Below are 24,426 nucleotides of genomic sequence, written 5' to 3'. Positions count from 1 at the left end.
CCTTTCATGGCCTACTACTGCCATTTCTAAAGAAGATGCATGGATATTTTTAATCTTCCCATTTCTGCCCATGTTCTCCTATTTCTTTTCTTTTTTTTCAATATGAAAACACAGGGCTTTGAGCAAGGCAGAGAATTAATATAACTCAACCTTACCAGCTATTTCAGATTTTGGGTATGTAAATGTTTCTCTTCAATCAAGAACATGAAGTGTTGTAGTCATTGATTCTCATGTACAGTGTCCACTAAGCTCTTGGGACTAAAAAAAGCCTTGGTAGTACAGTGGTCTAAGGCACCCTGTTATTAAGCTGGTTATTAAGACCAGCTGCCTGCAATTACTGCAGGGTTCGAATCTCGCCAAGGCTCAAGGTTGACTCAGCCTTCCATCCTTTCTAAGGTAGGTGAAATGAGGACCCAGTTTGTGGGGGCAATAAGCTGACTTTGTATAAATATACAAAAGGATGAAGGCTATTGCTGAGCACATTGTAAGCCGCCCTGAGTCTCCGGAGAAGGGCGGCATATAAATCAAATTAAAAAAAAAAAAAGGAAAAGTAGGTAGGGATAAATTAAACCTTAATTCAGAGCGCTTTATCATATGATAAGAATCCCTGTGCCCAAGCATTCAAACAAAGTTCAGGTAAGTTGAGATAGAACAAAGGGATGTCCAGAAAACAGTCTTAAGTTTCAGAAAATAAAAGATAGCAAGAAACTGGTCAATTCACAATTCACATATGGAAGGTGGCACCAGAGCCATTAGCAAACCATTTAGGACCAAGACTTATATAACTGAGATCAAGAAACTGAGTTTTAGTGAAATTGTTTTGAGAAATAAGATCCATTTCTTGCAAAGCTTAAAATGTAGCCCAGTTGGCTTTTCTTATCCTTCAGATACTTCTATTCTGAACAATAAACTGCACCTTCTAAAACCAACAGCCCAACATAAGATACACAGGTTTAAAGTAGTACCAGAAGCAAGAGAATGAAAAGAGAAAAGTCTAACGTTCCATTGGTAACCATGCAATTCCTTCCTTTACATAGCAGATATGTTTTTTTTTTCCAAATGCAGAGAAAATGTATGTATCTATACCTCCCAATATTTAGAAAGGAGAAAAAAAAAACAATGAAGATATTAACTACAAGGATTTGATTGTCAGCAAACACAATATATTTACTGCATTAGCATTTGCTCACAGTGCAAAGGGTACAACAATACATCTGTTCAATAATTCTGATTTTTCCCCCCTTTAAAATGCTGTCTGCATTAACCATCATATTTGCATTACAATATGACAACTGAGCAAATGAAATGTGTGTGTGAAAATTATCACTTTCCCTCCCCCCCACAATATCAAGCATTTTAACCTTAGTATAAGGTACTATAAATTCAAGAAATAAAAACATCCACAAAATATATTACATCTGGTTTGTCTTTTTCCCCTTTAAGTACTCAACTTTATACAAAAGTCTTCCAAAAAAATAGCATTCCCTTAAGATTTTTGTAGTTAAACCTGATTTTTTTTGTTTCTTTCAGTTTCACATAAATTAGACTGCATTTTTCTCTCTGAGAAATGTTTTTGATGTAGTTTTCTTTTTTTTTAAAACATGCAGACATCAAACCTGAATAAAACACAACCTTTTGGCAACAAGTTTTTTTTTTTTAATAATAATTATCATTGTTTTGCTTAAATATCTGAGCATTTTTATTAAAACAAACAAAAGGAAAAGGAGAAAAAAAAAAGAGAGAGAGCAAAGACATGCAATGACATGCACGTACCGGAAGAAGAGGGGGGAAAAGACAAAACTTCTCTCCCCTTCAGTTTAAATGATCCCCAAACAGAACAAAACCCTCCCAAAAATAACATTATAAAAAGTACGCATTAAAACACTGCTTGTTGTTGGGTTTTTTTTTTTCCTGCATTTTTGAAAACAATGGGGGTTTTTTTTCCTCCCCCTTAAAAAAATGCCACCCCAAATTCTTACAGAGTAGCCCTCTTTTTCTTAAAATGAGCATTTCCAGGGAGAGCTAGAAGGATCTGGAAATAGCTAATCTATGCCCTTCCCCTCCCCCATCAAACTGTAAGGGTGATTTAAACACTTTCATAGTTTGGCTGCATTGAACACATGCATTACACACACACACTCTCACACTCACATGCACGCACACACTTCTTTGAAAAAGGAACGGAAGGGTACCGGAGTGCATAAAGTGACTCTCAAAATAAGTCACTCCACCCAATGGATCATCGCATTTCCCTCTCTGGACCTCCAAGTCCCAGGAGGAAAATGAAGAAGAAGGAAATCAGGAATACATTCAAGGTAGAGGGAAGTTGAGAGAAGCCCTCCCCCTCCCAATTCCATTTTTTTGGGGGGTAGGGGGCTCTCTCCAGCCACTACATTCATGGGTACCATCAGTGAGTGAGTGACCTGAGGGAGGGAGTGGGGGGGTATGTGGATTGGCCTGATCATCCAAAAGAGCGTTACATCAGTTCTTGTCTCTGGGCTTCTCCTCCCTTGGAGAATTTACAGTTTGGAGTAGCTCAACTATTCTCTCTCCCCACCCCCGTGGTGGGATTCATCCAGTTCGATCTATCTATCTATCTATCTATCTATCTATCTATCTATCTATCTATCTATCCAGTGGTGGGATTCAGCCAGTTCGATCTATCTATCGATCCAGTGGTGGGATTCAGCCAATTCGATCTATCTATCTATCCAGGGTTGGGATTCAGCCAGTTCGATCTATCTATCTATCCAGGGTTGGGATTCAGCCAGTTCGATCTATCTATCTATCCAGGGTTGGGATTCAGCCAGTTCGATCTATCTATCTATCCAGGGTTGGGATTCAGCCAGTTCGATCTATTTATCTATCCAGTGGTGGGATTCAGCCAGTTCCCACCACTTCGGGAGAACCGGTTGTTAACTTTCTGAGCAGTTTGGCAAACCGGTTGTTGGAAGAAATTAGGACAGAGAACCGGTTGTTAAATTACTTGAAGCCCACCACTGCCCCACCCCCAAAGGTTTTAGGTCACACAATGCCCAACTTCTAACTAAATGACCCCAATGTGAGGAGGAGGAGGAGGAGGAGGAGGACGAAGAGGAGGAAGAAGAGGATGGCCGGCCATTTCAGCCATTCCCCCAGGTGGAGAGGGCAGTGGAGGGTCAGAAAACAGGACAGCCAGGGGAAGGGGGCTGCTGCTGTTTGGGCTTTTGCTTTGACCTGGGTCAGGAGCTTACATGTGAAGCTGAGGTGTGGGGGGGGTAGGGGAAGGGAGGGGAGGGGAGAGGAGAAAAGCAGAGGAGAGCAGCTTTGGAGAACCAGAAAAAAAAGGGGGGGTACTCTTTAGAAACCAAGAAGAACTGGAGCTGAACCCCCCAAATAGCAGTGGCAAAGGCCAGCAAGGCGCTGCCTAGGAAGGCCAAGCAGATCGGCAGGCAGCTAACCCAAAGGGTCGAGAGAGACAAGAGGAAAGAAGCCAGCCCAGCCCCCCCCCACTTCCTAGTCCTGCGCATTTTTTGTAAGGATCCAGCCAGATTTTTTTTTGGATGCAAAAGCTACTCTTGAGTTATTGGGCCCGGGGAGAAGATAAAGTGGGGGAAAGGGGCGGCAGGATTAGTTCTAAGGGTGCCAACAGTCCAGTTCAGCTCAAGGGGCCGAGGCACGCGCACCCACGCACAAACTTCCACGCACACGCACACCCCATGCAGGCACTGCGCTTTGGTGCCCCTCTCTATAGAGGGAGAAGAAAGAGGGAACGCTGAGAGGGGGGGGAAAGGAGGAGGGGGAGGGGGGCTGAAAGAATCCAGGTGGGCCCCGTATCCAAACGCGGGCCTCTCATTTACACGTGTCAGCCAGATCCAAACCCAGCTCCGACACCTCTGCCCATCTCCCCCCCCCTCTCCTCCCTCCGGCAGTTTCCTCCGAGAGAAGTGGCCCAGCCGCCGCTTCCCACAACTCCTTCTGAGCCCGCATAGGATCAAGACGATCCGGCGGAAAGTTCCAAGCCTCCCTTCCCACCATCAACTGGACGGTGGGGGAACTGGAAGCGGGGCGCGCCGAGGCGGACGCCCCTCCCCACCCCCCCATCCCACTTTTCAAACGGGAGCCCGAGCAGGACTTGGCCAGGAGCCGCTCCTGCTGCGCGGGTTTTGCGCGAGGTCGCAACCAAAGGCAGCCTGGCTCGGGAGGCACTGGGAGTCGTCGGGGCGGCGGGGGCAGCGTCACGCGCAAGTGGTGACCACGGGAGCCAGGGCAGAGACCGCAGCCGAGCCGGAGGGCCCGCCGATGCCAGGGCCCCCGGTGGTGGAAGCCGCGGATCCCTTGTCGGCTTTCTTCTCCTTCTGCTTGAGGTGGATTTTGGCGTGCCTCTTGCGCTCGTCGCTGCGCGCGAACTTGCGCCCGCAGAACTCGCAGGCGAAGGGCTTCTCGCCGGTGTGCGTGCGGATGTGGGTGGTGAGGTGGTCGCTGCGGCTGAAGCTGCGCATGCAAATGCGGCACTGGAAAGGTTTGTGTCCCGTGTGGATGCGCAGGTGTCGAGTCAGCTCGTCGGAACGCGAGAAACGCCGGTCGCAGCCTTCGGCCGGGCAGGCGTGAGGCCGTTCGTGGAGAGGGGTCTTGCTGGGCCGGTTGGGGTATTTGCGCGGTCGGATGGGCTTAAGGGTGAGCGGCTGCTGCTGCTGCTGCTGGAGGCTGCCGAAGCCCGGGTGGATCTGTTTGTCCTTGAAGGCTTTGATGGTCTCCAGTGGGGTGATGGGAGGCGGGTTGACGCGGATGGGATCCAGGTTCTGGAAAGGTTTGTGTTCGGGGAGGCTGCCCAGGTCGTTGGGATGCCCGTGGTAGAGATTGTAGTCCGGGATCATGGGGAAGAGGTTGCCATCCAGGCCGCTGGCCTGCTTAGCTCCTTGGTAGTCCTGTGTGGGGTAAGCCAAGCCGGCTGCGTTGCCCTGCGGGTCGTGGAAAGACACCGGATCTCCCGGGTAAAGGTCTCCGCAGGTGGAGTAAGGGGGGAGCGCAGGGTACATGCCGTCCACTTCGGCTTGGCTTTGCACTTGCACCATGCTGCCCGTCGAGGCCTGGGCGCTGGAGGAGGGCGGTGGCACCCCCAGGATGCCGCTGCTCATCAGGCTGATGATGTTGTCTTGGCACCAGTTAGACGGCGAGTCGAAGGCGAACTTGCCCAGGTAGGTCACCGTCTTGTTGCCCCCAGGAGCGGGCTGGAAGGAGCCCGAGTAGGAGGACAAGTCCTGGCCGACCTTGTCGTTGGCTAAACCAATATCCATAACATTATCTGCGAGGGGCGAGAGGGAGAGAAACGGGGGAGAGGGTGGGCGAGAGAGAGAGAGAGAGAAAAGGTGAGCGATTGGGGGGCTAGGAGGAACGGGGGGGAGAGAGGAGGAGAGGGGGGTGGAATCCTGCCTGGCGAGGGAGGGGAGGGAAGGGGAGGGAAGGCGAAGGAGGGAAGGGTCCAAGGGTCCTCGCTTTTTTTGCCAAGAAGCCTCGTTCCCCAGCTCGGACACTCGCGATGCCCAAATTGGAAGCTGCGCCTCGGTCGCCTGGAGCGCCTCGGGACTTGCGCGCCCGAGAAGAATAGGAAAGGCGCCGGCGTCAGGAGGCCGCGGAAGGCGGAGCCCTCGCGCTAGATCAGCAGGGAGGGGAAGCATTTTTGAAGGCTTAACTTGCTTACGGACAGACCCAAAGACAAGACACAGAAATACAACGGGGAGGAGGGGGGGGAGGGAAAGCTGGGGAAGAAGGCGCCCCCACCTCCTTTCCCCACGCGGGCCAGGCTCTGGGGTCGCCAAGCAGGCTGGGCTGCCCCTTGGAGAGACTCCTGCCTCGCTAGAGACACACAAGAGAGACGAGACATCAGGCTAGGAAGAGACCCACAAGGAGCGCTCGCACGGCCCTACCAGTACACGCGTGTTAAGAGAGAACCCAGCGAGACAGGGAGACGCGCGCGAGAAAGAAAGCAGCTAAAACACCTGTACCTCCAAAACACCGCCGCGTCCTCTGCGCAGGCCGTTCTCTGCGGCCTTTAAAAAAAAAAAAAGGGGGGGGGGCGTCTCGATCCAGGCCGAATCCAGAGCCAGAGCCTAGGAAGGTCCTACTACTACCCAGCCTTACTCTTTGGGTAGAACTACAGCCGCCAAGCGCTGGGCCAAAGAGGCGACCTGAAGGCTTGAAATGGGGACTGTCGGAAAAGGAACCCTAAGCAGAGTTGCTGTGTCGGAGGGGCGGGGAAAACAGCGCAGGTCGCAGGTACCTGAAGTTCTCAGGCTGGCGAGAGCGAACTGTCTGTCTGTCTGTCTGTCTCTCTCTCTCTCTCCAGGCGCTTTCCCACCCCACCGAGGCGGTCGGGGACCTCCACGAGTTTTACAAACTTGCCAGGGATTTCTGCGTCGAGGCCAGTTTTATGAAAAATACAAAGGAAGGAGGAGAAGCTGATTTTTTTTTTGTTTTATTTTTGGGTATGTGCTGGTTTTCCCTCTCTCCCTGAGCGCTGGGGGTGGGGGGGGAGGAGGCAAAGGATTTGGGGGAGAAAGGTGGAGAGGGCCGGCTAATCAAAGGATGCGGTGGGGCAAGGCTGAACTGAACCGAACCGTAACCCGGTCCTTTGAAGCTTGGAAGAAAAAAAAGGGAGAATCTCTGCCCCTGACCTCTGGGTCACCCCAAACCTCCCCTTCCCGAGAGACACCCAAAAGGAGACCCTGTCCGTTTCGGATTCAGCCCAAGGGCTTCTGCACGGGAAGAGGAAAGCCGGGGGGAGGGGGAGAGGCGGGGACGAAGCCCCCTTCCTTCCCCACCTTGTACCTCCCCCCCTCCTCGCTGCTCTGCCCTGCCCTGCCTGCCAGCCACCTCTCTCTCTGTGCCTCTAGGAATCCTCGCCAGCCCCAGGCTCCCCCACCTCCCCCGCCAGTTTTAAGAAAACAGAAGGGTCGCCTTCACGCGCTTCTCCACCCCTCCTGATTCCGACATGATGGATGTAGCAGTAAAGAGAAAGAAGAAGAAGAAGGATGAGAGGGGTGGCGTGGGGAAGGGAGGGGAAGGGGGGGCCCGGCATGCCAGCGCAGCGACGGATGGCAGCCTGTGCCACAGAGAAGCCACGGGCACATGGAAAGGAAGGAACACACACGCACAGACACAAACGCACCCAAGAATGGAAGCGCATAGAAAGAAGTGCGCCAGGGGAGAAGGAAGGGACCCTCGTTCCCACGGCCTGAGGCGCACCGACAACAGAACCGCAGCCATCCCAGGGAGGCCTCTGAAAGGCAGAGAGTCCTGGTCTGGGGGGGCCAAGGCGGAGACACGGGGCTGCCAAGGGTCCCCTCTCTCGCCCGCCTCCAGCAGCTTCCCACCCACCCTCCTACCTTCCAGGTTCTGCCTCCTGCCATTCTCTTTGCGCCGAAGAAGAGAGGGAGGTGTACAGTCTCAGCCTCGGCCTCTCCGCCGGCGTAAAGCTCCCCTCCCATCATCTCCGTGGCTCCCCCACGGCAAACACAACGTTTTCCCCTCCCTCGCAGCCCCCCCTCCTCTCCCCCTCCCCCTCCCCAAGCCTCGCCTCTCTCCCTGCCTCGCTTACCTGTCGCCATCTGGTTATTATAGTGAGCCACCGTTGCCTCGCCGTTGCCGGAGAAAATGTTGAGAGAGTTGGGGATCTCCTCCGGGTACAGATTCTCAGGCAACTGGCTCATCAAACCGTTCATGGTCCCTGGCAGCTTCTCCACGAGTTTGCCTGTCATAGCACTGGAGGAGGAGGAGGAGGAGGAGGAGGAGGAGGAAGAGGAAGAGGAGGAGAGACCGAGGCAGCTGCCGCCGCCGCTGCGCCACCGGGGGGTTCAAAGTGACTCCGTGCGCCGTTCCAAACAAGGCGACATCCGAATGGCAAAATCCGTGCGGAGGAGCTCATGCGAGAGAAAAGTTGCGGCGATGGGGAGGGAGGGGGAAGAGGGGAGGGGGAAGGGGAAGGGGAAGAGGGGAGCTGCGAACGGGGGAGGGCCGGTGGGTGGGTGGGGTGGGCCGGGGAGAGGGGGTTGGAGAGCGCGCAATCCTCGGTAGATCCCGGGAGGTGTTTTCCTGGATGGCGGAGGACGAGGACGAGGAAGAGGAGGCAGGACAAGCCCGTTCAGCCTTGCGGAGGTGCGTGGAGAAGGCGAGGGTGGGAGCTCTTTTGAATCCTTGTCCCCCACCCACCCACCGCCCCTCTTCCCCTGCCCCACGTCCTCTTCCCTCCCCGGCCTTCGCTCCTCGCTCCCCTTCGCCTGCTTCGTCTCTTCTCTTTCCTCCGCTCAGCCGGTTTTCTCCTCTGCAGCCCAAATGCCCAGCCAGGGAACTCCACCAGCTATTTATGTGAGCGTGAGAAAAGCTCCATGACGTAGCTGCCCATATATGGACAGACAAAGCCGAAGCCGAAGCCGCGACGTCACAATGGAAGCTCCTCACAATGGAACGTTTTTTTTCGAAGGCAGGAAGCTGGGCAGCCCGACTTCGCTTCCCAGCCAGCCAGCGAGCGAGAGAGCGAGCTGGGCGCCCCGGACCAACAACCTTCGGCCAGAGCGCAGCGCCGGCTTCTCTCGGGGGGCCCCCCGTTCATTTCTCCAAGCGAGCCCACGCGAGGCCAAAGGGGCTCCGGCTTGGAGAGCATCCCTAGGCCGGAGAATCCCCAGCGCATCAGTTGGAGAGAGCCGGGTGCCTCGCCACAGGACTCCTGGCTGGCCAGTGGTTTACCTCTGGCTCGGCTTCGGGAGAGAGGAAGAGGAGGAGGAAGAGGAGGCAGTAAGCAAGAGACGCGCGGGCGGCATTTGGCGGGGCGCCCCTTTGCTTAAACCCGGGTCGCCTCTTGTGGCTTTTGAACCTTTTAATGCTGGACCCCCTCGAGGGACCCTTGCGCGTTCCCTAATTCAAAGAACTGGAGAGGGGGGGAGGGAGGCGTTAAAGAGGGGCGCTGGGGCAGGCTTGCCCCCTCCCCATGTGGGGTCACTTCATAACACAGCAAAAGACCCCCGTGGATGGCCGTGCTTCCCACGCACCCACCCACCCACGCCCAGACTATATAACTGCTTAGGAAGTTCTATTAAAAACACTCCACTTAAAGACAGAGGAAGCTGGAAGTATTTATTAAAGACAAATATGTTTCTTTCCGGAGGGGGGAGCCGTTTACGATAAACGAAGAGACTTGTTCAAGCCACCATTCAGTATTTATAAGCCATGCTGCATTTTGGTCTTGCAAAGTATACCGGGAGAGTCTGAAGACAGCCCCCCACCTCGCCCAACCCATTGCGGAGCGCTTCATCCGAAACAACAACCCTGCGAGGTTGACCGACAGCGGCCAGTTTGAATTCATCTCTCCTAAGTTCTTAACTACCAGTTAACAAAACATGCCAGAGTTAAACGTGGCCAAGCCTCGAGACGCTTGGCTAGCGTTGCGCGCAACTTTATGAGCTCGCCAACCTCCTACCTTTTTCCTCCAAGCAGCTCAGGATGGGGTCCCCCCCCCCGGAGGGATTTTCCACCTTATCGTCGGAACGGGCCTGCGAAGGGAGGTTAAGGCTAAGAGAGGCCCGCGATCGGGCTCAAGGGGGGGGCACAGACCTTGCGACGGCATCGTGAGGATTCGGAACGCGAGTCCAAAGCTTTTTTTTCTTTTCCAAAGGGTTAAGCAAAAAAAAACGGAAACGGCTAAAGAAGAAAACAGATCTGCTAGCAAACATCCGAGAGATCCCGCCAGGCTCTCCCCGCCAGTCCCAGATCCTCGCAGGTTAGACCTAAAAAAGAGCCCAAGTGGCAAACATTTTGGGAAGAGGCGAGGCAAGCCCGGCCTTGCTAAGGATTCCCGGAGCAGCGTCTGGCACCGGAGTCCGGGTTTTCGTGGGATTTTGTAAGGTAGCAGGAGAAAGCTCGAAGCAGACGCATTAAACGCCTGCAGTTACGGGGGACGGAGTAGGGGTGGGGGGTGGGGAAGCGCCTGGAGAGTTAAACTACAGTCGCCTAATTCTGCAACCCTTCCCCCCTTCCTCCTCCTCCTCCTCCCCCAGGTGTGTTTTTTCTCCTTTTAAATCCAGGCACGGTAAACATACGAAGACTTTGGAACGGTTTCAGATAGGGGGAAACCCTGGACCGCCTGTGTGATTTTCATCCTCTCCTTCCCTCCCTTTTTTTAAAAAAAAGTTTGGCACTTGCGAGGCGTCAGAAATTAGGTGGTTTCGTGCTAAGTGTGCCAACTGATGCTATCTGGAAATAATAATATTTTTTTTTTAAAAAAAAAAAACCCTGCGAGGTATGTAGCAAATGTTATGGAAAAATTATCTGTTGCAACAGCTCCGCTTACCTAACTCCTGCGCTGTAAGCTCCTACAAAGTGGAGTGAAAGGCAGCTTGGATTTGGGAAAACGGGGGGGGGGGTAGTGAGGTTGGCCAAGAGCCTAGGGCAGTCAGAGGCGAGGGAGTCTTTCTCTCCCCCCCCCACGCCTCCCCCTCCAGGTGCGTGTAAGAGGTCTTCAGGTCTCGGGCGTAAATATTTATTATGGCACCTTCTTTGTTTACTGCGGATGCGTCTATGCGAGGTCGTGAGTTTATTGTCTCTCTTTCTCTCTCCAGTAATGTTTCACTCTCAGAGACGGTGTAAATACTTCATGCGGTGTTTTTAGCAACATCTCCGGGACGGGAGGGTTTCCCACTCACATCCCCCCCCACTCTCAGTTTAATCCACAAACTTGGGAATTGCTAACAGTTCCCCACTGCAAGACCAACCTTGCTTTGCTCTTTTCCGGCATCTCTCATGTTGGTCTGAATCCCTTTACTCGGGGGAGTAAACTTCAACGAGAACAGCGCGCCTGGCTCCAAGTCAGCCGCTGCGCATCGCGCTGCAATCTCAGACCGACTTCCGAGGCCCGTTCCTTTGGGAGAGGCTGGGGGGAGGAAGGAGGGGTGTTTCAGATGGACGCTAAGGATACTATTAGCTATGGAACCGCACCGCTGTATAACTCGGAGGAGGAGTAGCCGCCATCCGTGCACCACCCTTTAGATCTGTTCTTGAAGGAAGGTGGGTTGCCTCGGAGAAAAGCGCTCCTAAAGGAAGGTACGTGGGGGAAGGCACCGGCGGGAATTATTTATATTTAGCTTTTTTTTTGGAAGTGCTAGAAACAGGATTGCCACCAGCGCCAGGTGTTACTTCTCGGGAGTTGCAAATAATTCCCCCTCCCCCCCCACAACAGGGATTTGGAAGGCTGAACTTTGCAGGGAAGGCTGCCCATCCTCCTGATGGGATGGGGGGAGGGGGAGGGAATGGAAGGGGGAGAAGGGAGTAGAAAGAGGGAGAAAGTGACAACAGCTCCCCTCAATCTTGGAGGGTAAATTTTTGATCCGTGCCCATCGTTTCCGTTCGGACAGTGGGCAAAAAACTTCCTTTTTTCCTAATGGGAGGGGGGAGGGAAAAGAGAGGTAAAAAGCCGCTCCCCCCTCCCCCCCTCACTCCGAACAGGATGCTGGAGACCCTCGTTGCCTTCCCAAAGGGATTTCTGGAGAAGCTGCGTGCTTTGGGGAAGGGGGGGGGAAGAGATGGGGGGGCACGACTGCAAAGAAGTTCAGCTTTGATCTGACCGCCGGTTCAACCGGCTGAAAACCAGACAGGCAGGCAGCAGCCAACAGTATTTCCCCCCCCCCTCCATCCCCATGGGGAGAGGGGGGCGGAGGGGAGCCAGCGGGGTTTCCGGACTGGCCTTGAGCTCAGCCTTTCCAACGGGAGCGGCGCTTCGCCAGGCGCTGATCCTGGTCCTGGAAAGAGAAGTTCGCGAGCGGAGCAAGGAGCCCGGAGGGAGGGAGGGAGGGAAGAAGTGGGAGGCAAGAGATGTGCAAAAAAAAAAAAAAAAAAGTGTGGAGGGGGAAGGAGGGTGCGAAAGGATCCCCCTCCCTCCTTTCCCTCCTCCTCCTCCTCCTCCCTCGACTTGGGGATGCTCCAAAGAGTCGAGACTGAGCGAAACCTCCTCGGGGGTGCAGCCAGGTGCCTGCAAAGGGGGTGAGAGGGAAGCTCTATGCATATATATGTATATATATTTATGTGTGTGTGTGTCTTTTGGTGGTGCATCGCGGGGGCGGCCCGCCAGGGAGCCCCGAGCTCGGCTTGGCTGGGCCGGCAGCCGAGGGGAAGCACCATACAAGGCCAGGATCCGGCTCCGCCTGGGATGCCTTATTTGGAGGCAGGTTCCGGCTCCCGGGTGGCATTTCTCCCCTTCCACCTCCTTCCTTCCCTCCCTCGATCTGCTACAAGTGGAAAGAGAAAGAGAGACGGAGCGGAACCCCCCCCCACCAGGCCTTTCAAGGCGCCGCCTGCTCCCGGGGGGAGTGGGGGGCAACAGCCGGCTCTGGAGACAGCGGGAAAATGCGAGTGGGGGGAGAAAGAGAGCAGCAGGGCCCGGCCAAGGCGTGGGCAAAGGACACCCCCGCGTGGAAATGCTCCCCGCAGCCAAGATTGCGTTGCAAGCGAGGAAGGAACCCGGCTCTCCATCATCTCCCTCTCCTCCTCTTCCTCTTCTTCCTCCCCGTCCGTTGCAGCAGCCGGGGAAGCTGCGGAGGGAAACGGACGCCCCCTCGCCTCTTCCAACCCCCAGCACCCCCCCTTTCCCCTCTTCTCCTCTCCCCTCCTGGCCCAGGCTTGCTTTCCTTCGGTGCCAGATTCTCTGCTTGCTTGCAATGGGCACGCATGCGCCCGCGCGCGAAACTTTGAAAACTAAAATATGCTGGGAAGCCAGAGAGTGGCAAATTTGACCGGGCGTCGCTTACAAAATTCACCCCCCACCCTCCCACTTCTCCGCTTGCTTAAGGCAGGAGATTAACCCTCTGCGTTGCAAGAAAGGCGGGTTAATGATTCAAAAGCACCCAAATATAATTTGGCTGGTGTTCTTTCCTCCGGTTGTAATAACAGGAATAAGAGTTGGAAGAGAGGGGTGAAATCCAGCAGGTTCTGGAGAACCGGTAGCGGAAATTTTGAGTAGTTCAGAGAACCGGCAAACGCCACCTCTGGCTGGCCCCAGAATGGGGTGGGAATGGAGAGTTTGCAATATCCTTCCCCCAGGAGTGGGGAGGGAATGGAGATTTTGCAGTATCCTTCCCCCCCCCCCGTGGAGTGGGAATGGAGATTTTGCAATATCCTTCCCCCAGGAGGGCAAGGAATGGAGGTTTTGCAGTATCCTTCCCGTGGAGTGGGAATGGAGATTTTGCAATGTCCTTCACCTGCCACGCCCACCGAACCGGTAGGGAAAAATTTTGGATTTCACCCCTGCCTTAGAGGTCATCTAATCCAGGGGTCCCCAACCTTTCGGACCTCAAGGACCACTAAATTCATCATTTTATATCCCGGGGACCACTAATATGATCTGCCTAATGACCGGCTGGGTAGGCGTGGGTAGGTGATCATGTGACTGGGTGGACGTGGCCAGTTTGATGTCACTCACGTCGAGGGGCGCCTCGCTGGCCTCTACTCGCCCTGCCCGTCTAGGGCCCCAACAGGAAGCAGTTGTTGGAGCTAAGCAGCCACCACGAGAAAGAGTTGGCAAAACAGCTCAGTTCAAATTGGATCTGACCGAGAAGGAGGCTCAGCAGAAGCACCTCACTGAGGACTAGGAGCATAGGCTTTCCAAGCAGAGGGAAGACCTGCGGGAGTCCAATGCCAGGTACCGGCGCCTGGAGGCTCAGCGGGCTGAGATGGTCAGCCAGTTCCAGACCATGAGGCAGTCCCACTGGAAGGAGGCCCTCCTGCTCTTCGCCACCAGCAGCTCTTCCCTCCAGCCTTCGCCCAAAGCCCCACACCAGGAGGCTGAAGCAGACCCCAAGTCAGAATTTCTGCCCCCCTCCGACCCGCACAAAAAGACCCCGAAGGGGGAGACTCTCTGCAGTAAGACAAGCGTTCATTGCACGTAGTCTGAGGACCCCTGATTTAGTGCAATATTAAAAATGCAAATAATTTTTCTGCGGACCACCAAAACTTTCTCATGGACCCCCAGTGGTCCACGGACCCCCAGTTGGTGACCGCTGGCCTAGTCCAACCCCCTACTCATGTAAGAGTCCTAGACTAGGGATTCAAACCACCGAACTGCCAACCTTTCTGATCAACGAGATCAGTGTCTTAGCCACTGGGCAAGTAGAGGGTTGTTTTAGAATGATTTAGGTCCTTTTTTTGGCCTTCCTCTTCGCTAATTTTTCTACTTCTTTAGCCGAGATCTTTGCTTCTTTTTCTCTCCCCCCAACTCGTCTTTCCTTCTCTCTTCCATCTTCTAAGATGCTTTTTCCACCCTTCTCTCTTTTTAGTCTCGCCTCCCCCATTGCCAGTGGGAAAAAGTATTGATCAGATCTGCCCAAATAAGAAATAAATGTTCAAGACCACTGACTATAATAGAAAGATAACTATACACATATAGACATGCCTGCTCGGCTCCAAGCCAGAAAATATGAAAAGAGACTTACGGTATCTTGCATTGCACATCATCACGGCAGCGAGATTGGCGTACGCTCAACTTTGGAAAAATCAAAGTATCCCATCAGAGGAAGCTATTATAAAGAAGATTTTGGACTGTGCTAAAGCAGATAAATTGACTAAGAAATTAAAAGACAAGAGATCAAACACAAATAGGTTTATCTTGGGAAAAATTTTATGGGTGGCTAGAGAAGAGGAAAATATAACCCAAATTAGATGAGAAATTATATCTATTGAGAAAATTATATTATACAAGTAAAGTGAGGTTGGATAGACCTAATTGTTTTATAAAGGTATGTAAGATGTTCTCTCTTCTCCGGATTATAATATAGATATACAGTACCGAATACTAGGTTATTAAAGTACTGTTTAGAGATACGCTTGCTCTTTTTTTTTTTTTTGTCTATTTTGTTGTTTGGTTGTTTGTTGCTGTTGTGTTGTTTGTTATTTATATGATGTGTTGTTTTTCTTTTGTTTTTAATAGAAAATGTAAATAAAGATTATTTAAAAAAAAAGAAATGTTCAAAACCATTGACTATATTAGAAAGATGACTGTATACACATATCATCAGAATATATTATATTATTATTACAATATAATTATTATCCTATTACTAGAATTGTAAAAATATATGAGAAGGCAAATATTGAACAGTGAATTACAAAAGCAGAACATACATGCTGATACGGAAAGCTTATTTCCAAAGCCAGGAAATATTGGCTTAAAATTAAGGAATGGCTGGAAGGAATCATGGAACGTAGGATAGAATTGAAACCAGAACAATGTTTATTAGGCATACTAGACCCAAAAATAGAAAAGAATTATCAATATATAATATTACATATATTAACTGCTGCTAATCGCTTTGGCACAAAACTGGAAACAAAAAACTACCCACCCCAGATGAAATGGCAATTAGGAAGATACTTGAATGTGCTGAAATGGACAGGATGACCGTGGAGTTAAAAGAAAGAGAAAAGTCGGACTATTATAAAATTTGGAGTAGACTGCACAAGTGGCTAGAGAATAGAAGCCCAAATAAGAAATAAATATTCAAAACCATTGACTATAATAGAAAGATAACTGTATACACATATCATCAGAATATATTATTATATTATTATTACAATATAATTATTATCCTATTACTAGAATTGTAAAAATATATGAGAAGGCAAATATTGAATAGGGAATTACAAAAGCAGAACATACATGCTGATACGGAAAGGTGTAAAATTATGCCATATTGTTGTATTGTTTGTGTATTTTTTTTATTTTTTTTTTAAATTTGATTTATAGGCCGCCCTTCTCCGGAGACTCAGGGCGGCTTACAATGCGTTAAGCAATAGCCTTCATACTTTTGTATATTTATACAAAGTCAGCTTATTGCCCCCACAAACTGGGTCCTCATTTCACCTACCTTAGAAAGGATGGAAGGCTGAGTCAACCTTGAGCCTTGGAGAGATTTGAACCAGCAGTAATTGCAGGCAGCTGTGTTAATAACAGGGTGCATTAAACCACTGTACTACCAAGGCTATTTGTTTGCATTTCTATTTGTATTTTTTCTTTGTATTTTCTCTCTCCCCCCCTCCACTTTTTGTTGTTGTTGTTTTTTTACTTGTGATTTTTAAACTTGGAAAATGTTCAATAAAAACTATTTTTTTAAAAAAAAAAATTGATCGGGTCTGATCGATAAAACTCTTTTTAAGGGCATTATCCACCACAAAGTTCAAAAGGCAACCCAAACTCTAAACACTGCAGCATTTGTTATATAAATGAGTAGGCCAAAAACGCTTGTTTCATTGTTACAATAATTTAAAAGGTGGTGTTATTATGTAGCAGTTATCAAAAGCAGCATGAAATCATAAATATACTTCTGAATCAAGTGTATTTGCTTTAAAACATTGTTTTGTAGTTTCTGGTTGTGCAGTAAAAGCCGTTCTCAAAAATAATTGGCATGACACTGTAAACCTAAGAGTTAAAAAAAAACAATGTCTCAAAAGTACGTTTTAAAAAGGAAAGTGGACTTCGTTTTTTCCTTGAAGACGTTTCGCTTCTCATCCAAGAAGCTTCTTCGGTTCTGAAGGGGTTAGAACCGAAGTGGTCAGAACCGAAGAAGCTTCTTGGATGAGAAGCGAAACGTCTTCACGGAAAAGTCCAATTGCCCTTTTGAAAAAACACCTTTGGGACAACTGTGACCTGGATGACTGAGAATATCCACAGATTTTTTAAAAAAGGATATTATATATCCTGAAAAAAAAAAACATTCATTAAGTAGCTGGTGATAAGCATCTTTCCTTGGAAACTCCTGTGGTCAAAATTGATTTCTGCTTTTTTAAAAATCTGGGCATTTTAAAAGAAAATCTGCTTTGAAAAAGGTCTTTATCACAAATGTTCTGGGCCCGATTCAGGGGTGAAATCCGGCAGGTTCTGACAGGTTCTGGAGAACCGGTAGCGGAAATTTTGAGCAGTTCGGAGAACCGGCAAATGCCACCTCTAGCTGGCCCTAGAGTGGGGTGGGAATGGAGATTTTGCAATATCCTTCCCCTAGGAGTGGGGAGGGAATGGGGATTTTGCAGTATCTTTCCCCTGGAGTGGGGTAGGAATGGAGATTTTGCAGTATCCTTCCCCTGCCACATCCACCAAGCCTCACCATGCCCACCAAGCCACGCCCACAGAACCGGTAGTAAAAAAAAATTGGATTTCACCACTGGCCTGATTAATAATAATTTCTTCACCTCTAGGGATCCCGTTCTTTCCATCTTTTCGTTCCTTAGCTTATCTTGCTTGCCATGATGACTCTATGTGAGGCATTCCAAGCAATGTATTTTAGGCTACCTTGTGGTACTCGTGCCCTGGGAGAGAAAGAGGAAAATGTATAGTGGAAAAGCTATCCGCTTGACAAGCTTTGACAGCTGAATTTTGACATCTTTCTTGGCTGTGCCAACCCACTGCTCAGTGAGGATTTCTTCTGGGAGAGCTGCTGATCAGAGCCCAAATAAGGTAAAGGTAAAGGTTCCCCTCGCACATATGTGCTAGTCGTTCCTGACTGTAGGGGGCAGTGCTCATCTCCGTTTCAAAGCCAAAGAGCCAGCGCTGTCTGAAGACATCTCTGTGGTCATGTGGCCGGCATGACTCAACGCCAGAGGTGGTATTTGCCGGTTCTCCAAACTGCTCAAAATTTCCACTACCAGTTCGCCAGAACCTGTCAGAACCTGCTGGATTTCACCCCTGGTGGACGGGTTATTAGTCATGGTTAGGAGCCCCACAGTTCAACTCTCGCAGTATTTAGGTGAGGTCCTTTTGTTCCCACTGAGAGTCTCAACTTTCGCCATCCCAGCCAGCTCTTCATGCTCAGGGTAGAAGTTAGAAGCGGTGTGGTTGCCCAAGGCAGAGGAGGTCCATGGTGTGTCAACTTACTGAAAGTAGCCAACAAGTCTTCCTGTTGTTGGCAAGCCACAGATGTTTTTGCTTCCTGCTTTTGAGGGGACACCGTCCGTAGGTATTCAAGGAATCTTGCTTCAATAAATTTCCCAAAGGCGAAAATCATACCAGGATTTCTTCACACAAAAATGAAGTATATTGTTCTGACCCAACCTTAGCAGAAGCAAGAAACACTCCTGGTCCCGAAAAACCCCTCTTTATTTATCTCCTGCGAATTAATGGCATTCACGCACCAAAAAGTCCAGGTAAGGAGTTAACTGCAGCAACAGACCTTATCAGTTCCTTGTGATAATTGCCAGGCCGTGAGCTCCCAGCGGCAAAGCTGCAAATTAAGTTCTGGCAAGCAGACTCTGAGGCATGAAACACGATGAGCCAAATCTTCAGAAATCCGAACGGTTGTCTCCTACGACCACCAGTCCCCTTTCCTTCTATTTATTCCCCAGACAGGGAGGGGCCATTCAGTGTCCACATGTGCCTTGCTTCCTGAGTCAACTCCTTGTCCTCCGTTGTTCTCCTCTCCTAACAGCTCTGCGCATACACGCATCTGGAACAGGCCCCAGCTGTTCTTCCCCACTTATCTCAGCCTCCAAAGGCAGCTGCCTCTCCGGTAGCTGGGAAATGTCGGATGGCCCTGCTTCTATCTCTGTGTCCGACGCAGAGCATCCATCAGAGCCTTCCCCAGACTCCGGAGCTGGCCCAAGTTCCTCCCCAACCTTCTCATCGTCTGAGTCTGCCACCAGCTCCCCTGGCAGCTGGCAGCCCACAACATATATCTACACCCCTGCCACAAAGATATCGGGACATCCAGCCTGGGCATTTGGTATGTCTAAATAAGGGGGAACCAGGGAATACCGTATTTTTCAGATTATAAAACACACCGGACTATAAGATGCACCTACCTTTTTTGGTGAGGAAAACAAGAAAAAGAAATCTGCCTCTGCCTCCCAGCAATTTTGCCTCGTTGCAGCAAACAGCCTGCTATACTTTCATTTTCGTTTTCAGCATAGCTTGATTAGCACAAGAAAAAAAAAATCTGCTCCCAGCAATTTACCTCCTTGCAGCAAGCAGCAGAGGCCCCCGCAGCAATAGGCAATGGCCATCCCTGCAGCCTGAAACAGCTGAGAGTTGGGGGACAATCAACGTGCTGATTAGGCTGTGTTGAAGCTGAAATGGGCTGTCTCTTCTTGCTGCTTGCTGCAAAGAGGTAAATTGCTGGGAGGCAGAGGTCAAAGGGTGGGGGCCAGTGGGTGGGCAAGGCTACCTTCGGTGTATAAGACGCACCTAAATTTTCACCTCCTTTTAGGGCGGGGAAAAAGGTGCATCTTATACTCCGAAAAATACGGTATTTGATTCCTCATTTGTATAACAGGCAATTACGCATTTTGATGGTGTTTGTGCAGTTCAGTTCCCTAGGCAATAACTGCAGCCTATTGGTCAGGTCTGCCTCCCTCCCACCCAACCTTTCCAGCTATGAATATTCATTTTCTAAGGTAGCCATGTCAGCTTCTGCCAGGATCATGCCAACTGTCTAACAGAAGTGGCGAAGCTTAACTAGAACGGTGACAGCTTGGGAACAATTTAGACTGACTTGGAAGGAGGACGCTGACATTTTTAACAGAACGTATGGCAATCTGTATAAACCAAGATGTCCCAGCATCCTTTTATCATATAGGAACAGACCAAGGATCGTCTGTCTTCAGATGTTGCCAGAATGCTGATAGGAGGACCGTAATTTCTCCCCCATCAGCTACGGTAGAAAAGAACATGGCCATTTTAACTAAAAGCCACTCACCTGCTTGTCCAGGTACATCATGCCAAATTTCTCTGTAAAACAACACCACCTCCCTTTTTATTTATTTATTTATTTATTTAATTTGTATACCGCCCTACTCCCGAAGGACTCAGGGCGGTGAAAAGGCACAGAAATAAAACACGTAAAATACAAAAATTAAGAGCAGAAGTAAAATCGAATTAAATCAATTTAGCCCAAGACAAATTTAAAACCCCAGGTTAAGAACAAATTAAAATTTACATTAAAATTTACATTAAAAAAGGTTAGCAGGCCTCCCTGAAGCCTCCTGGGACCAAAAATGGGCTAGTCCCAGAAGTCTTCAGGGAGGCCTGCTAGACCCAAAATTGGGCACAGGGGGGTTGCGCACGCATGTGTAGGGGGCAGAGGGAGCATGGGGGGGTCGCATGCATAGGGGGGCGGGGGAACGCAGTGGGGGTCATGCATCCATGTGCAGGGCATTGCATTATGGGTGTGAGCGCACACGTAGGCGCTGTCGCTCGTACGGACATGATTTCAGCACCCGAGAGAAAAAAGGTTAGCCATCACCGTCCTATGCCTTTAATGATGTCAGGCAGTGAAGCATCAGGACCGCAGGCTCAGCTCCAGTTCAATTGATTTATTGCTCATAAATAAATGAGAATCTACTAACGGTCAGCACTAAATTGGCCCTAGATAAGAGTTAACGGAACTCAAAACCCGATTTAGACTGTTTGTGGGAACGTAAGGACTCCGGGCTCATTCCTCTCTTGACTCTGCCCCCCCCCAAGGCTCTGATCACTTACAAGTGATAGTAGAATAAAGCTGGGGTGTTGTTAACACACTGCCTATGGCAGCAAAACAACCCCAAACATCTAATCTTGTGGTTACTGCCTTCTAAATGCTATCCACTTGATAATATGACTCCTCGCAGAATGTTTGATGGATGATCATGGAACCAAAACTGCAATCTCGATAAGATATTTGGAAATATTGTCTTCCGCTCAAACTTGAGCTGCCCTTACTCCCTGAGTAAGGCTCCAGGAGCTCACAAGCTTTCACCTGGTTTAGTAAATACTACACACCTGAAATGTAGCTATGCAACTTTTGGGCGTACAAAGCTGGAACGGAGTCTTACCAACCCAAGTTGTGAAAGGAAGGTTGACTTCCACCGGTAGGTAGGAACCGGCTCTACCATTGTTTCAAAATCTTGGGCTTTGCTCTACATCTGGTTGCTTGTCTGGGATGTAGATTAGGCCCTTCCTTTCCTCCAAGCATTAGCTGGCTCTTTTTTTTTTCTTTTTCTTTTTCTTTCTTGTTCTGTGTTCTTGTTATTTATTTATTTATTTATTGGTTCGATTTATATGCCGCCCTTCTCTGGAGACTCAGGGCGGCTTACAATGCGTTAAGCAATAGCCTTCATACTTTTGTATATACCTGCTTAGTAGGGCTTTCGCCCCCCCCCAAGCGGTGTTCTTTTTTATATACAAAGTCAACTTATTGCCCCCACAATCCGGGTCCTCATTTTACCTACCTCGGAAGGATGGAAGGCTGAGTCAACCTTGAGCTTGTTCACAATACTGTGAAGAGTCCTTAGACAATTTGTCTGGCTTTTGTTGTGGGTTAAATATTTTTTCGCTCTTGACTCAGCCTATTTTATTCTGCTCTCAGCTGTAATTCCATTTTTAATATCAATTTCAAACATTTGGACATTATTTTGATTTTATTATATGCTGCTTTGGGGCCCAAAATATGGTATCTGTGTATTTTTTTTTAAATTTGATTTATATGCCACCCTTCTCCGGAGACTCAGGGCGGCTTACAATGCGCTAAGCAATAGCCTTCATATTTTTGTATATTTATACAAAGTCAGCTTATTGCCCCCACAAACTGGGTCCTCATTTCACCTACCTTAGAAAGGATGGAAGGCTGAGTCAACCTTGAGCCTGGCGAGATTCGAACCTGCAATAATTGCAGGCAGCTGGTCTTAATAACAGGGTGCTTTAGACCACTGTACTACCAAGGCTCTTTTATTGTTTAAACGAAGAAATAAGGAGCATGTATTAGTTAGCCTCACTGGTACATGCTTTCTAAAGTAACAATTTGTACTTTAATCAGAATAGAGCTGGGAGGGACCTTGGAGGTCTTCTAGTCCAACCCCCTGCTCAATCAGGAAACCATTATACCATTTCAGACAAATGACTATGCAATCTCTTCTTAAAAAGCTCCAGTGATGAAGCGCCCACAACTTCTGGTGACAAGCCATTCCACAGGTTAATTGTTCTCATTGTTAGAAAGTTTCTCCTTAATTCCAGGTTGCGTCTCTCCTTGATTAGTTTCCATTCCATTGTTTACAAAACAAACACTGAAGGACTCTTAATGTGGCAGGGAATAAGTGGTATAAAATATGGAGCTTTTATGTTTTGGGAGAAGAGACTGAAATTAATAACTCTGATCTTTCCTAGGTTTAGGCCAAAGCACCCGAAGACAAGGAATAATGGATGGAAACTGAGCCAGGAGAGATTCAACTTGGAAATAAGGAGAAATTATTTCTGACAGTGAGAACAATCAACCGATGGAACAGAAGTTGCCTTCAGAAGTTGTGGGAGCTTCATCACTAGAGGCTTTCAAGAAGAGATTGGACTGCCATTTGTTAGAAATGGGGTAGGGTCTCCTGCTTGGGTGGGGGGTTGGAATAGATGACCTACAAGGTCCCTTCCAACCCTGTTAATCTGTAATCTGGTGCCCCCCAGATATATCGGGTCTGCAGTTCCCCAAATTCCCAGCCAGTCTCACTCCACGGAGGCAAATTGGGGAAGGGTGCAACATGCTACTTTAGGTCAGGGGTCAGCAATCTGCGGCTCTGGAGCCGTATGTGGCTCTTTCATCCCTCTGTTGCAGCTCCCTGTTGCCGGTCGGCTCCACAATTGCTAGGGCTTACGGTTAAGATAGGTAGAGGAAAAAGAATGCCGCGGTAGGAGGAGACTCTATGGTGGGGGAACCGGACTTCCGGTCAGCAGAGGAAAAAGGACGCCACGCTACGAGACTATGATGGGGGAAACGGACTTCCGGTCGGCTCCAGAATTGAACGGGGGGCTTCCGGTTAGGACCTTTGTGGCTCTTTGTTTAAGGTTGCCGATCCCTGCTTTAGGTGAAATATGGGGGGAAATGCTCTTGGGAGAAAGCGATCGGCTTTGGGGCACCAAGAAGACAAATTTGAGGCAAGATATGACAGTTCAGGACTGTTTCCCTTGACGTTAAAAAAAAAAGAGGCCACCTCTTCCTCTGGGCCTCGTCCCAAATCCAGAACAGTAATAATAAAAAAATGTTTGCTCCTGGTTTTGTACTGGGAAGAGACGGAGTTGTTTGCTTTCTCCTCCTTGGCAAAGGCAAGTGAGAATTTCATGTGCAATTACTATGCGAGAGCAAGCAGGCACTGGCCCAATGTCTCCTCCCCCCCTGCAAGATGGTGTAAGGCAGGTTCCAGCATTACATCCATCTAAATGCCAAGAGAGCCCAACCCCAGCCTTGGTCTCCTTCCATGTGGGGCTAGCCGATAGGAGCCTCATCGGAATCTGCCTGGGGAAAAGAGATGAGTCTACAGTAGGTGGAGGGGCCAAAAGAGCAGGCAGTGTGTGAACAAACTGCGAGTGAGGCCTCCTTACACCTCAGACATGGCTTCCCATCAAGTTCAGGGAAAAAAAGAGCTAGGGACATTTTGTTGTTGTTGTTAATAAACACATGATTTAAAAAAAAAAAACAAAGCACACCCATTTTACACGAAGCCTCCGCGCGATCATCAGAGGCTGTTGTTGTTTTTTTTTACTTTTAAAAGCATTTTTTCTACAAACCTCTTCGGTCGAAAAAATGCTTTTAAAAGTAAAAAAAAAAAAGCTTCTGATGATCGCGCGGCTCAGCTGGGATCGTCAGAGGCTTTTAAAAGCATTTTTCCTACAACCTCTTCGGTCGAAAAAATGCTTTTAAAAGTAAAAAAAAAAAGCCTCTGATGATCACGCGGCTCAGCTGGGATCGTCAGAGGCTTTTAAAAGCATTTTTTTCTACAACCTCTTCGGCCGAAAAAATGCTTTTAAAAGTAAAAAAAAAAAGCCTCTGATGATCACGCGGCTCAGCTGGGATCGTCAGAGGCTTTTAAAAGCATTTTTCCTACAACCTCTTCGGTCGAAAAAATGCTTTTAAAAGTAAAAAAAAAAAGCCTCTGATGATCACGCGGCTCAGCTGGGATCGTCAGAGGCTTTTAAAAGCATTTTTTTCTACAACCTCTTCGGCCGAAAAAATGCTTTTAAAAGTAAAAAAAAAAAGCCTCTGATGATCACGCGGCTCAGCTGGGATCGTCAGAGGCTTTTAAAAGCATTTTTTTCTACAACCTCTTCGGCCGAAGAAGTTGTAGGAAAAAAAATGCCTTTGTTAATCTTTAAAAGGAAAAAGGAAAAAAAAAAGCCTCTGACGATCCCAGCTGAGTTGCCTGATCGTCAGAGGCTTTTAAAAGCATTTTTTTCCCTACAATCTCTTCAGCCGAAGAGGTTGTAGAAAAAATGCTTTTAAAAGTAAAAAAAAAAAGTTGGCCACACCCACCCAATCACATTACACCCCCCCCCAAGCCATACCCACAGAACCGGTAGTAACAAATTTTAGATTTCACCCCTGCTGAAGGGAATGATGGATCACACGCTTGCCTTTTAGGATGGCAGCTATGCTCCAAGAGCAAAAGGAAAGGAGTGAACCAGGCGTACCC

At 49.2% G+C, this 24,426-nt stretch overlaps 1 protein-coding gene and 1 long non-coding RNA gene across 6 annotated transcripts; one reads left to right on the top strand and one right to left on the bottom strand.

Annotated features, from left to right (window-relative positions):
• Positions 1-1,141: 1,141 nt before the first annotated feature.
• On the bottom strand, positions 1,142-9,578 carry EGR3 (early growth response 3). Of its 4 annotated transcripts, XM_034422073.3 has the most exons (3): positions 7,577-7,709; positions 6,260-6,390; positions 1,142-5,284 (listed from the first exon to the last, which is right to left on the bottom strand). In XM_034422073.3, exon 3 carries the CDS (start codon positions 5,274-5,276, stop codon positions 4,218-4,220), a length of 1,059 nt encoding a protein of 352 aa, XP_034277964.1. In that variant the 5' UTR covers positions 5,277-5,284; positions 6,260-6,390; positions 7,577-7,709; the 3' UTR covers positions 1,142-4,217. The 4 variants fall into 4 exon arrangements, with proteins under 4 accessions (XP_034277964.1, XP_060549567.1, XP_034277963.1 ...); XM_060693584.2 differs by lacking the exons at positions 6,260-6,390; positions 7,577-7,709 and adding an exon at positions 9,452-9,578; XM_034422072.3 differs by lacking the exon at positions 6,260-6,390 and having other exon boundaries at positions 7,577-8,093.
• Positions 9,579-9,626: 48 nt separating this feature from the next.
• LOC117668294 (uncharacterized) lies at positions 9,627-23,010 on the top strand. 2 transcript variants are annotated; one of them, XR_009623061.2, is made up of 2 exons: positions 9,627-9,751; positions 22,139-23,010. It is a non-coding gene; the product is annotated as an uncharacterized LOC117668294 (long non-coding RNA). The 2 variants fall into 2 exon arrangements; XR_009623060.2 differs by lacking the exon at positions 9,627-9,751 and adding an exon at positions 10,729-11,070.
• Positions 23,011-24,426: the final 1,416 nt, after the last annotated feature.

The sequence above is a fragment of the Pantherophis guttatus genome, chromosome 9 (genome assembly GCF_059756535.1).
Source record: "Pantherophis guttatus breed Tessera chromosome 9, ASM5975653v1, whole genome shotgun sequence".
Classification (NCBI taxonomy): domain Eukaryota; kingdom Metazoa; phylum Chordata; class Lepidosauria; order Squamata; family Colubridae; genus Pantherophis; species Pantherophis guttatus.
The sequence above is the reverse complement of the archived record's forward strand: the minus strand, read 5'-3'. Positions and strand labels throughout refer to the sequence as shown.

Coding starts and splice junctions, on each gene's coding strand:
- EGR3 (XM_034422072.3), bottom strand. CDS start 7,736: ATGACAGGCAAACTCGTGGAGAAGCTGCCAGGGACCATGAACGGTTTG. Junction 5,285..7,576: donor TAATAACCAGATGGCGACAG/GTAAGCGAGGCA, acceptor CGCCCCTCGCAG/ATAATGTTATGGATATTGGT.